Below are 14,886 nucleotides of genomic sequence, written 5' to 3'. Positions count from 1 at the left end.
CAAGAATGAAAAAGGTAAGCAAAACTGAGTCATTACCTCCATGACTTACAATGGGCTCCCAACAGGCCTGAGGAAGACGTCATTGTTTTTGAGAAAACATTTATGTAGTGATGAAGTGACTACTAAGTGCTGACTCTGTATGTTACACATATACTGATAAGATGCTATTAACCAAGACAGTGACAGTGGCAGCAGATTCAGTTTATTGGGGAGGAAGTAGTATGCTTCAGTTTTAACATGTAAAGTATACACATTTTAGTATGAACATTGAATTGAAACGACTTAGGAACAGGTGATTTACCTGAAATTCTAAGAATAACAAGTTCCTTTAAGGAGAAAATACATTACTTCAACAGTCAGTGGAACCATAGACAACCACAAAGAAGTACAAATTATATTTGCCAGAAATTATGAGGAGGAATCCCTCCACTGAGGCTCATACTCTTGTCCATCTGGCAAATGAAACATTATCTTTGGAGAAAATATTCTCCCAGTTCATTGCTTAGATTTCAATACAACAATTTTAGGTGAAACTAAAAGGAAAAAACAAATCTTACCTGAAACTTCTCACAATGTATTTGCTTCTCCAAAGATAATTCATTCTCTCAAAGAAAAGTTAAGCCCTCTACCTTATAATGGACCTTAACCAATTGTTGGTTGGTTCTAGAGTAACTGGGTATGTGCACATAAACTGATATATTCTTTAAAGATCTAAATTTAAGAATTAGATTTCTCATTCATTGACAAATAAGCAGAGTGGGGCATTTAACATAACATCAATGAAGTACTCAATTTCCTAACTGCTAACAAAGTGATTGAATTTTAAGACTGAAATTTAGTGTTCATTATCAGAAATGCTTGGGAAGAAAATATTTTGGATTTGATGCTTTCTTGGATGCTGGAGTCTTTGTATTTAACATGACATGTTCTTGGCATGAAACTTAAGTCTAAACATGAACTTAACTACTGTTTTGTATACAATTTAAACACATATCTTGAATATGTTATATACTACATTTTTAGTGAGCCTGTATTTTGACAGTGATCCTCCTACATGAAGTAAGGTGTGTACCTTTCCACTCAGAGTCCAGTGGGTACTCCAAATGTGGAACATTTCAGACTGTGTGAGAGCACTTACTCTGTACTACAACACTGTGCATTATTTTATCCAAGGTCTCCAGAACTCAGAAGCTGAGTTTCACCGAATGCAGAGTTCTTGACAAGAACCAAGGCAACACCACTCTTTACAGACTAAGAACGTTACTGGCTACATTTCTGAAAAGAAGCAAATTCAATGTATAGGGTTCAGTCATGATGAACAATTTTACAGCCATCGTTTAAAAAAAAAACAAATCAACAATACAGCATCAATCTCGAAACACAAACATTAGTACATTTACTCCACACATGGGTTTGAGGCACTAATTTTTACTTTAATATGCAAATTTAAGCAACTGCCCCACAATGACTTCTGCTAAAGCATTCATCAGTAGGCTCTTTGACAAAGTTTAGCTATCACAAGTAAATACAGAGGACTACATTTTATGTTTGATGATCTTTGGCACATTTGTCAGTTGAAAAATCTCAAAAGGCAATAAAAAATTTTCAATGTTTTACACATTCTTTTAATCCTAACATCAAAACTTAAGGCCGCAAAAAGGCAAGCTGAAATTTTAGGGTATGTGAAAGAGTTTTAATAGAGTTTTACATACAGTACCTTACATATAGAACAGTGTGTTTTGCAAATTTAAATAATATCTGAATGTACAGTGGCATGTATTCTTATCAAAGAGAAATTCAAGTTCACTGTCGATCAGTTCCAAGTGCGTTTATACAGATTGCTAGAACTGATAAACAGAATGAGGCAAAAAATATTCAAGTGTAATGTCATCAAATAGCCTCCTCTTAACAGTCTTTTCTTCCCCCTTTTAAAAAAATTTCAAAACCTGTACATACACTTTTAGTTTTTAAAAACAGTCTGTTAAAAGGTAACATTTTATGTTAACCACCAATTTGTATAATCTATAGTAATAAAACTAGATATGTGTGATATAAATATGTTGATTATGTACATATGTATGTCGACTATTTAATCAAGCATACTCACTTATGCATACCTGCACATGAAGCACTGTGGTGTGCACACAACTCGCACCAGGACTGGCAGACAGTAGGACCTAGGCTCAAAAATCCAGCAAGAGCTGAGTAAGCAACTTAGTTGCCTTTGGTTTCATAAATCTGTCCATTTGTGAACAAAGCTAAAATTTGTGAGTGTATATTTATATTTTAAAATAAAATTTGTCTTCAGAAATGAAGCTTTTCCAGTATTCCACTACTAGCAGTTAAAAAAAAAAACCACAGCCACAGATATTTTGATATTTTTGTCACTCCTCATCCCAGCTGAGGTTTATAGTTTTTTTCAAAAGGCAAACACCAAGTGTATCCAGGATCAATGTAGGCTGAAGTCTGGATACCACGACTCACCTATACAGAGCACACACAGCATGTGGTGTACAGGTTTGTATGGGTTAGTGGCATTGCATATAGCAGCTGGAAGGATTCCTGCAATATTCAAATCCTCTCTCCAGCAGTATCAACATTTGGCACATTGGGCCCTTCTGCAAGCCACTTTACTTTTAAAGAGCACAATGCCCACAATAAATTCCAATTATTTGGTGGGTTTCTTAAAATACATTCATAATGAAGTTAGAATTCCACAATTATTTTCCTCAAAGTGAGACTTTCATTGTCAGTTTTCTGATTAAAATACATTCATCACCAAGAAATAACTCATGATCCTACAGAAGTTTAAATAACCTAAGTTTCTTTGCAGCTGGATCCAACTGCTAGAAGGCAATTCTTAGAGGAAACTTGTAGAACTCTCCAGAATTTGAATTTCCTTACAGTGTGATTTTGGCCAGATGCTGGTTTAGAAACATGGCTATCTCTTAAAAAAACCCTCTATAAATACGTCACGATTCTTTCTATAGGTATCTTGAGCTTCATGAAAGCAACTATAAGAATCCTGCCAATTCCATTCCTTTAGTGCAGCTTGAATTATACTCATTGATTCTTGGCATAGATGACATTATCATTTGCAGCTTGTTCACTCATTTTTAATGTTAGCTTCCTTGATTAAATAGTTCTTCATTTTATTTCCAAGATGCCATACTATTGAAGTCACAAATCAGTAAATGACCAAACATTAAGCTTTTTGACTATCCACTTAGCAATAAAAGTGACTCAACTGAAGTAAAACACATCCTTGTCACCAAATGTTTACCGTTGTTATACAGAGCAAAGAGTTGCAATTTGTTGTACTTTGCCCATGTCAAGTAAGAGTTGTTTTATGTGGCGCTTAAGTTGGGGTAGTCTTGCCAGGGGATCTGGTGGCTCCAATTCCCCTGTGAAATCAAGCCAGCTCTCCAGAACTAGAAGGAAGGGGGAAAATTTTTAAATGGCATTGACAATAGCCAGAGGATAATCAATTACAAGGATCGAATGGTGACTGAAACAAAGAGTTCACTTCCTTCTTTACAGAAGGCCAGTGCACTTAGTCATCCCACCCGCACAGTTCTAATCCTTCTGGGACACCTTCATCTGCTATCTCAGACACTTGAAAGCCCCATGAAATACTGAACTACATGCCCAGCCCCATTCCACACAACCCTACATGTATACACACACACACACACACACACACACACACACACACACACACACTTCATTCAGAACATCTTTTCCCCAATGTACATATGTACATAATATGCATATACACACATCCACACATTTCACTAATATGTCATCTTCACTTTTTTCTGAAACAGAACATAACAATAACTTTCTACTAATTTAAATATAGTTTTATTTCATCTTTTCCTTGTGTTCGTGTATACATGTTTGTGTGCAGGAGCATAATTCTATGTTCATATGATAGTCAGAAGACAAACTGGATGTTGTTTCCTAGACACCACCTACTGTTTGTTGGAGATCAGGTATTTCATTGGCCAGGAATACTGCCAAGTAGCTAAGCTAGCTGGGCAAAGTGCCAAGAACGAACATGTCTGCACATCCATCTCATCACTGCTGGGAGTTCAAGTGCATACCATCACACCTGGCTCTTATTTGCATGGTTTCTAGGGATCTGGACTTAGCTTCCCATACTTGCAGAGTAAGTGCTTTACCATTGAGCCATCACCCCAAGTCACATCTTCCTCATTGACAAAGGAAAAGGGAAAAGTTTCTGAGAGTCCCTTCCAGGATTACTATTTTATTAAAATATCTCCCCTTCTCTCTCTAATATATACAAGTACACTCACATTCTATGTAGAATTCAATTAATCGATTATATGCTCAATTTTCATTGTTTCCTTTAAAAATCTATTTAAAATATGTACTTGTAAAGGTACATTTTCATTTCTTCAAATATCTACACGAGGCAAACTAACTATTTAATCAAATTAAAAACAAATGCAAGATGCTTCTAAAATAGGTATCCACTTCCTCTCTTAAGGGAGGGAAAAAAAGGCAGAAATACAGTATATATCAACCTAGTTCAGTGTAAAATGTATAGAGAGGACTTAAGCCTGGAGGTAGGTTATGATCTTTGAGATCAGGACAAAAGAGTCAAAGCAAAAGAACCATATGAGACTGAGAATCCAGGAATTCAATTTATTCCATTTTCTCAAATATAATAGGGTGGTATTTTTTCTGTCTACTTTTTAGTTTCTAGGTGATGATAAAATTACAAAAATGTGAGTGAAAACTATTTGAAAATTTGTATGCAAATTTAAGGTTTACTTGCTTAGCTTGTAGAAATTAATTCTTTTAACAAATATTAGCCAAAATGGAAATGAATATCTGACTTCATTGAAAATATTCTTCAAATAAACTAGCAAACACTTCATAAATATGCCATATTGAACCAGGCATATAGGCAGTATTTAATAAATATCCATGTTAAGAATAAAACAAAACAGATAAGAAATCACTATACTAAGGATAATATCCAGTTATCCTATACTAAGTCTACAATACCCTGCATATGCTAAATACAGTGTAAAGAGACAGAACTCAGCAGGCAGGTAGTATACCTGTACTCTGCATCCTACAACTTAAAGAACTTCTTCATAATGACAATTTGCACATGACAGTAACTACACCTAAGGTCTGGGCTACATTACCGTCCACTTCTTTTTCTATGAGGTCCATCCTGCTGGTGACTTCATTCTGCACATTTTCTATATGTGTGAGGAGATTGAGCTGCCACTGAAGATGTGCGTCTCCTGGGCCCTCCATGCCCTTTTTATCATTATAAACAAACACTTTATTCTCTGAAGCTGGATTCTTCTCCAAAGGACCAGTGGGGAACGTAGAACAAAACAGAATAAAACAAAACACAGAGAACTAGATGAAATGCTACTTCAGAATGATGATACAGAAAAATCTATTACCCTACTAGGGTAGGCAAGAGCAATGTGACTCTGAGAAGGTGTTTGGAGAAAGTTCTTACACACCATCAAATTCCATCTGGTGTACTTCTAGAATAGATGTCCCTATATCCCTCCTCCATGCCTTCTAGAGTGTGACCCACAGAAGAAGTTTCCAGTAAAATGTGCTAAGTAAATGAGAATTCCACTGCATAACTGAAATGACTAAGTGATGCAGACCATTTTCTTTCTCAATTAATTTTAACTGGTGACACAAATGGAGTGTGGCCAAAGCAATTATTGGGGAAAAAACAAATCAAGCTAACTGTCAAAGACTGGTTTAAAAGTTCAGTTAATGGCAAACTGGCCTTTACTGTTGTGGTTACACTAATGAGATAACAGAAGGTAAGAATATTTGAAAAACTTCAGAATGCAAATTTTTAAAAACATACACTATAAAATATGGATTTAGATTTGCCAAAGGCAACTAATTTCATAGGACACTAATGTGTCAAAATAATTTACCACAAGTTTTACAAAATATAAGCTTTCCAATTTCAATTTCTGATGATGATTACCTGACATTTAAAAAGCCACAATAGCAATCAACTAATTTAAGAGTGGACTGCTTGTGGCACAGCAATAAAACTTGAGGGCCCCTTCGATCTCAATGCCAAGCCCAACAAACAGGAGACATGTTTACACAGTTACTGCACAATGTAACTGTGGGATTGATATGCAGACACAGGCTTTAGTGTGATGCTCTGTCCAAAACACATTAAAGGAAGACAAATTATGACTCCATATACCTGAACAGTCCCACACAAATTCATTTTCCTTTTGATATATACTATGTTTCATTAATTTCTAGAAATATGTAAGTATGCTTAGGAACTGAAAACTTTAGGGTGGCAGTTGAATTGATTATAACAACTCAATGTTTACATGGATAATGTTTTGTGGTAGAGAAAGGAAAAACATTTGTAAGCAGGTATTTACATATTAGCAAAGCCCAAGGACTAGGTGTGCGCTTAATTCCACCAGCTTCTTCTCTTGCTTTATGGGAGCCATTACCTTCTCTGACACTCCACGCTCTTTCACTGAGTACAGAAGATGGCTATTATCTGCCACATAGAGTTCCCCATCTTCTTCAAAACTGCTAACATCATCATCATCTGAGCTTCCAGGGTCTGTGAGAAAATGGCAGTCCTGACTAAAGCTCTGTGGCTTTTGATAGCTGTGTTCACTTGTTATGTAAGTTTCTTCCATTTTCAGGGGTGGTTCTTTGTGGTTTTGTACATATTTCCTTCCTTCTGAGTTAGCTGTGTCCTGAAGTATTACTTTTCTCTCAGCTCCAGCTACTACCTGATCTTGATCTTTCCTCTTCCCAGAATATGCCCAGAGACGAAGGTCAGGATGATGTTTATTCCTTAAAACAAAAATGGAGAAATAAGCACTTCATGAAAAGAACGGCAACAAGCTAAAAACTGTAGTAAATTTGGTAACCATGTGAAAAAGGGATCATGATCAAAGATGAAGTTGTCCTTTAAGTTGACTCCTTAGCATTTTATCCAAAATCCAAAGTCTTCTCAGTTTTAATGATACAATACTGAGAAAATCAACAATGAACTTAATTCTGTTATTAGTGACACTGTTTGATATATACATTTCTTTATAGAATGTTCATTGTCACTGTATGTTACATAAACTTTATATGAACATTTTCTATAACATTTAATCAATTAAAAAGCCATTCCTATTCATGAGAAAAAAATTACAACTAAACACATAAGACACAAGTATATTTCACTGTAGCAATTATAAATGCCATATGATATTATGGATTTTTATATGTATAAAATTATTAAAAATAGGAAAATATGGGGCTGGACAGATGGCTCAGCAGCTAAGAGCATTTTCTGTTCTTGCAGAAGACCCAGCTGGTTTAGTTTTCAGCACTGTATCAGGTGGCTCACAACTGCCTGTAACTCCAGTTTCAGGGGACTGACTCAGTGCCCTCTTCTGGTACACACTTGGTATATACACATACAAGTGGGTACTCACACATACACATACAATAAGAACAATTAAGTGTATAATTAAGAGGGGTATATTTTTCTTTTGATACAAGTAGGCCCGACCATACTTTTCCTTTTTCCTAAACACCACAAGGTGTGCATCTTGCCACACCAGTGCACACTGATTTTCTTTATTTAGACTTTTTATTTATTGGATATATTTCTTTATTTACATTTCAAATGTTATTCCCTTTCCAGGTTTCCTGTTCATAAAGCCCCTATCCCCTCCCCTTCTCCCATAAGAGTGTTCCCCACATCCTGCCCCTGCCCCCGCCAATCTCCTGCACTAGGGGTCCAACCTTGGTAGGACCAAGGGCTTCCCCTTCCACTGGTACCCAACAAGGCTATTCTCTGCTACATATGCAGTTGGAGCCTGGGGTCAGTCCGTGTATAGTCTTAGGGTAGTGGTTTAGTCCCTGGAAGCTCTGGTTGGTTGGCATTGCTGTTCATATGGGGTTGCAAGCCCCTTCAGCTCTTTCAATACTTTCTCTAATTCCCCCAAAGGGGGTTCCATTCTCAGTTTAGTGGTTTGCTGCTAGTGTTCGCCCGTGTATTTAACATGCTCTAGTTGTATCCCTCAGGAGAGATCTAAATCCAGTTCCTGTCAGCATGCACTTCTTAGCTTCATCAATCTTATCTAGTTTTGGTGGCTGTATATATATGGGCCACATGTGGGGCAGGCTCTGAATGGCCATTCCCTCAGTCTCTGCTCTATACTTTGCCTCCATATCCCCTGTGAATATTTTTGTTGCCCCTTTTAAGAAGGAGTGGAAGCATCCGCATTTTGGTCATCCTTCTTGAGCTTCATGTGGTCTGTGGGTTGCATCTTGGGTAATTTAGCTTTTGGGCTAATGTCCACTTATCAATGACTACATAGCATGTATGTTTCTCTGTGACTGGGTTAACTCACTCAGGATGGTATTTTCTAGTTCGATCCATTTGCCTATGAATTTCATGAAGTCATTGTTTTTGATAGCTGAGTAATACTCCATTGTGTAGATGTACCACATTTTTTGAATCCATTTCTCTGTTGAAGGACATCTGGGTTCTTTCCAGCTTCTGGCTATTATAAATAAGGCTGCTAGGAACATAGTATCTTTAGAGCATGTATCTTTGTTGTATGTTGGAGCATCATTTGGCTATATGCCCAGGAGAGGTATAACTGGGTCCTCAGATACTGGAATGTCCAATTCTTCTGAAGAACCTCCAGATTGATTTCCAGACCCAATGGAGGAGTGTTCCTCTTTCTCCACATCCTCGCCAGCATCTGCTGTCAACTGAGTTTTTTATCTTAGCTATTCTGACTGGCGTGAGGTGGAATTTCAGGGTTGTTTTGATTTGGATTTCCCTAATGAATAAGGATGTTGAACATTTCTTTAGGTGCTTCTCAGCCATTTGATATTCCTCAGCTGAGAATTCTTTGTTTAGCTCTATATCCCATTTTTTTAAAAATAGGGTTATTTGGCTCTCTGGAGTCTAACTTCTTGAGTTCTTTGTATCTTTATTTAGACTTTAATGGTTAAATGGTATTGATTGCTAGTCCAGTATACCCCATCAGATCTCTACCAATAGATGTGCATCAGTGCACATGGAATACTACAGATCAATTCCCAGATAAGGAACTGAAGAGTAGGATATATTTTTATTTTAGCTACTGTACAATTGGCCTCCAAAGAAGTTCCATTATTTATACTGCAGTATGGTCTATGATCACTTAGGGTGTTCCATTTTAAATAGGAATCAGATCATGTATAGTGAAGTTTGTAGTAAATACATCCTGCAATAAGCAAAGCAGAATGACGTGCAAGGTCACTCAGAAGTATGACTCCTCCTAGGTAGTGTTTCCCAACTTTGCTAATGCTGTGACCCTTCAATACAGCTCTTCATGTGTGCTGACCCAAACCATAAACTACTTCATAACTAACTTTGCTACTGTTATGAATTATAATGTGAATATCTGTGGTCTTTCCTTAATGAAGAACTGTCTGAGAGGATAAAATGGAATTTTCTGGTGGTCTTTCGTGAAAGGTTGGTTAGACCTCCTAAGGGCTACAACCCAAAGGTTGAAAACCATTGTCCTACAGGCTCAATGATGGCTGCAAATTAATTTCCAAATGAGATTCAGATTAGGTTTCTTTTAGTAATACCTATTTATAATTTGTTAACTTATAACCTTTTGTATTTTAAAATTCTAGCAGTTTATTATCTTGAAAATAGTCAATAGTAAATATTAAGATTCTCAATAGTAGAAGGCATACTAGAAAGAAACCTAGTTCTTTGGCTCCACAGTCTCGTGGAATGAATCCTGCCATGCCATTTGAGTACAGGTAGCATAACCCTCTAAAAACCTAGCCTATAGCTGAGCCTGGTGGCACACAGCTGAATCTCAATTCAGGAAGACTTTAAGATTTAAAGTCTACCTAGAAATAATGATCGTTTTAGTACACATGCAGTGTACCAAGAAAAGCAGGTTCAAATCTAGCCATCAGGCAATGATAGAAAGGCATCTTCTGGGGAAACTAAAAAAACTGGATGTCCAAGAAATCTCATATATATATATATATATATATATATATATATATATATATATATATATATATAAATTATGCTTTGATATAGCTGGAATGGTTGGTCAACATACTAAGGAGGAGGTTATGTCAATAAAATTCCTGTTATTCAACACCTTTGGTCAGGGGCAGAAGAAGTTATTACAGCATGAAAGAAGCTATGTTCTGCTTCATTAATATAAACACTGCTATTAAGTGTGAAGAATGAAGCAAAAGAAGAATGGAGCCACAGAAATGAAAAGGTACAGAAACTTTTCCCACGAATAAAGCTATCTGGCTAAGACAAGAGAATAAACAGAAGAGCAAATTAAAGACACACCAAACTCAGTACTCACAGGAAAGGATGTGAGGCCTCAGAATGCAGATGGGACAAATATTGGGAAGAATGAGCCAGACATTCACATTATATAAAATAAAAGACTCTTGCCTTTATTCTTTAAACAACTATGGTCTGACATTAGAAGAAAATGAGCGCAAGGACTCAAAACTATCCAGATGTGTTACTTAGAAGGATCTAGGCTTTCCTTAATGAAGAACTGTCTGAGAGGATAAAATGTTAGGATGCACAGCAGCAAAGGTGATCCCAAATCTGCTGCCTCCTCATGTTTTCTGAGTCCATCTTACGGTAGTTAAAGAACACATCCTCCCAGAACAAATTCGTCTCACACTATTGTCAGAGATTGAAAATAGATTCACCATATCAGCTCTGTGCACAAAACATCAGCTCTAAATTTTTTTGAAATAATAGGATGTGAACCAGGTAGACAGAGCTTGTCACCATCCAACAGATTATTCATTTCTTACTACCCTCACCCTGAGACAGAATTTGGCTGTCCTAGAATTCACTGTGTACATCAGGTTGGTTTCTAATTCAGAGATCCACCTGCCTCTGCCTCCCAAGTGCTGAGATTAAAGGTGTGTGCTACCACTGTCCAACATTTTTCTTACTGTAGATTTTTTTTTTAAATCTGTCTTCTGAAGTGCTACTGTGGACCTCCAAAAGACTACCTGATAAACAATCATATAATCTGTGGAGAAAGGCAGTTTTATTTTTAAACTTCTCCCTAAATAAAATAATTTTAAAAGCTTACCTGCATTTTTACATTTGTGGTTAACTGATGTTATGCTTTTATTTCTTAGATTTGCATTCAAATTTGTAAGAATGGGACTGTAGAGGGCTCACTGGTTAAGAGCACTTGCTGCTCTTGCAGAACATCTGGATTCAGTTTCAACACAGACACGGTGGTAGTTTCTAACTGTGATTAACTCCACAGAGAATTAACCCTCTTCTTGCCCCTGTAGGCACCATGCCCATGTGGTACACATACAAAAACACACTCAAAATACTGATATACATTAAAAATATTTTTTTAAAATGTGCAAGGCAATGTATGGTTCAGTTCACTTACTTTAGTATTCCAATCTTGAGCTGCAATCCATGCAGTACTTCAGTTATACCATAGACATCAGCAAGAAGATGGTGTGTGGAAACTATTTTTTTGGCATTGAGATGAGAATAATTTTCTTTTACAAAAGATAACCCATACATTCTTCCGTTATTCAACCATTCCTTATCATAACGATATTTTGCATTCCATCTCTGACCTGCAGATGAAGTTGACATGAAGTAATAAAGGATTCTACTTATACAGATCCTCCTTCCCAGTAATGCTCCTCAGTGAATTAAGACAAGCTCTGCCAGTAAGATTAGACTCAAAACTGCAGTAGATAGTATTCTGAGGAAGGGTATGATGACAAGAGCCTCTCAACACTTCTGCTTTGAACATGAAGAAAAGGAATGTCACTGAGGATCAGTGGCAGGTAACTCCTGCCAAGGAAACCCTGATACACTATTTTCAATTGTTATCTACCAGCCACCTTTCCTCTAAGATGGCTGGCAGAAACCACACGGCTTGCTTTCATTTTTTTGCTCATATCCAGATAAAACAAACTATAGTAGGGATCCTGCCTTCATGACAATGATCTCACAAAATCCTACAATATCCTAGAGCTTTATGCTAATACATACTGGATTCTCTTACAGTTAGATGCTCCTGTGTCTGTTTAACTATAAGGTGGATGAATAATTGCAATCAGATCTTTCCACAGTTTTTATACATAGAAGGTATCCAATAAATGCAATAGAATGAGAACTGAAACATACAATAAATAGCAAATGTCTATAAGCAGAAACAATAAAAAAGCATTCATATTCACATAACTCTGAATAATTCTCTTGGCTCTTTGTTTACACATATGAGGCCAGACATTATATTTCTTTACCACTTTTTACTTCATCTTTTGAGACAGGATCTTTTATGGAATCTGGAACTCACTGATTTGGCTAGACTGATGGGTCAGCAAAGACCAGGGATACCTTGTTTCTACTTCTACACTGCTGGGATTATAGGCATGCCCAGCTCTTTACATGATACTAGAGATTACAACACTGGTCCACCTGCTTTATGGACTAAACCGTTTCCCTATCCCTCTCTTGTTTATAATTAATTAATTTGTATTTATTTATCTTTAAATGTATGAGTGCTCTGTTTGCATGTACACTTAGATGCCAGAAGATGGCATCAGGACCCTTTACAGATGGTCATGAGCTACCATGTGGTTGCTGGGACTGAACTAAGGACCTCTGGAAGAGTAGCCAGTGTTGTTAACTTGCTAATTGATCTCACCAGCCCCCTCTCTTACTTCTTAAACTTTTTTCATTTATCCTTTCAGTGAGCATTGTACCAGTTCATCTGCCTAATAAGTAGTTATTCTCTGCTTTGATAGCTGAAAATATATTCAACATACAGAATGTGTTACTTAGCATAGAAGTAGGTATGACAAAATGAGTACAATGGATTGGGAGTCAAAAAAGCTCAGCATACCACTCAGTAGTACCTCTTCAGGCACAAACACATGACTTCCCACATCTAGCTACATCATCAGGGAAATAAAAGATAAAAGTAAGGCTGTGGAATCCCACTTAATCTGCAATAAATTGGGTAAACTTTTCAAAACTAATTAGATGTTTAGCAGGCAATGAATATTGGTCTATTCAAATCCTAGCTAGAAATCAATACACAGGAGTAGGCAAAAGCTTAGTTCAGGAGACAGCCATGATCTCCCTTTTGGTAAGGTAGTCAGTATGTCAGTATGTCTACACGAATGTGCTTGTGCAGGTAATTACTATGAAAGTCATGCTGTAACAGGCAAAAAGTATCTTCAACCCACGTTATGGTAGAGGAGTCTAGCTAACCAAGAAGTGCAGGTGCTCTACACAGTGGCCATACACTGGAGTCCGCGTCACACAACCCACACGGGGCGGAGGGCCTCACCCGGAGGGTCCCGACAGATGTAGCAGATGTACTGCTCCGGAATGCTGTCCTCCAGAAGCCCCATGCACACACTGTGCTGCCAGCATAGGCACTCTTCACACTGCAGAGAACAGAAGAGACCATAGTGCTGGCAGAATCGGCACCCGCAGACCAGGACAGAAATGGCACCCTCAGACCAGGAGAGGCAAGGCAAGGACTCACATCGTCACCTTTTAACTAGCTGGCCTTCTATCCTGCCTGCCAATTCAAGTCCTATGTGCCACAAGAAAAAAGTCATATTTAAGATGAATTTTATCATTGAAATACTCAACTATTTCAAGAACTTCTTTATATCACATCCATTAAAGTATGCTTTAATAAATTGTAAAAAACATTTACTGAGGCAAATCTATAAAATGTCTGTGCAAGGACACTTAGATAAATAGTCATGTGGTAAAGCTCTAAATTCACAGTACCTTTATTTGAGAACCACTGACAAAGAAAAGAGGTGATTACTTTTTCAATCTTGTAACCAATATCTCCTAATTTTTCTACATATCAGCACAACTGCAAGCCATGCTTCTTGATTTCTTGGAGATACCCTTCTTATAAGCAGAGGTTACTAACCATTGCAACAAAGTTCTCTTTCTTCTTTTGGGAATTCTGGACATTTGGGTTCGATTTCCACTCCCCAAAGGGTAAATACATATTGCTAATTATTAAGTGTCAGTAAAATCCATGCTGTGACCAACTCTCCTCTGTGAAGGAAGACCCACCTTCAGGGCCTTTAGGCATTTCAGTATGAACGCCTCATTCTGTTAGTAGATAACCTAAAGTGAACAGTGATACTTACAAGCCAAGTGTCTACTTGATTCAATGCAGAGATTTCCTAACCAGTACTGCTAGTATTGAAAGCATGGCAATGTGCTAGACACTATCTTTTAAAGGACGGCTAATGAAAAGGCAAAGCTCTCTGGTCCACCTGTTCAACACCCACAGTGATCCAGAACTGCAGGGCAGAGGCTGAACAAGTACCTGGATCATGAAGCCATTCTCTTCATCCAGTTCACAGATACACCGTACAATCTCATTAAGAGCATCATCTTCATCCTGAGACTCCTCAAAATTAGTTGAATCAAAGTCTTGGTTGTACTCATCCCCACTCAGAAGCAGGCTCTCTGTGGAAGAGTCATCCAGGAATTCCACATCTGACAAGTCTGGAACACATAAAAAGGCATATCATTTCAACTATGTCATTTAATCAGAAAGAGGCCTTAAGAAGTAAGTATAAGCACTTCAGCAGAGCAAACACATGCAAACTGAGTGCCTGTCTCTACAACAAAACAAAATAAAAACGAACAATAACATTTAAATTTTTTTGTAGTTCACATACACCGCTGAAAGTAATACTGAGTAGCCACCCCCCCCCCCCCATCTACCCCTTCTCCAAATGGGTCAGGACTAAGGCTGACAATAAAACTTACTAGCTTCTATACAG

The 14,886-nt window shown here is 37.4% G+C and overlaps 1 protein-coding gene across 50 annotated transcripts in view; it reads right to left on the bottom strand.

Moving 5' to 3' along the window:
- Window positions 1–6: 6 nt before the first annotated feature.
- The window catches only part of Phf20l1 (PHD finger protein 20-like 1), a 65,885-nt gene continuing 51,005 nt past the window's right edge, over window positions 7–14,886 (bottom strand). For 28 of the 50 annotated variants that reach the window (XR_015624062.1, XR_015624064.1, XR_015624068.1 and 25 more), the window contains 6 exons: window positions 14,424–14,605; window positions 13,410–13,509; window positions 11,484–11,679; window positions 6,504–6,858; window positions 5,184–5,346; window positions 181–3,431 (listed from right to left, as the gene is read on the bottom strand). Coding sequence is in view for 33 of the 50 variants with exons in the window: in XM_087557340.1 (XP_087413466.1) it covers window positions 3,289–3,431; window positions 5,184–5,346; window positions 6,504–6,858; window positions 11,484–11,679; window positions 13,410–13,509; window positions 14,424–14,605 (1,139 nt within the window). In the remaining 17 variants the exon portion in view is untranslated. 50 annotated transcript variants of the gene reach the window in all.

The sequence above is a fragment of the Rattus norvegicus genome, chromosome 7 (assembly GCF_021556685.1).
Source record: "Rattus norvegicus strain SHRSP/BbbUtx chromosome 7, alternate assembly SHRSP_T2T, whole genome shotgun sequence".
NCBI classification, from domain to species: domain Eukaryota; kingdom Metazoa; phylum Chordata; class Mammalia; order Rodentia; family Muridae; genus Rattus; species Rattus norvegicus.
This window is presented reverse-complemented; position numbering and strand designations above follow the sequence as displayed.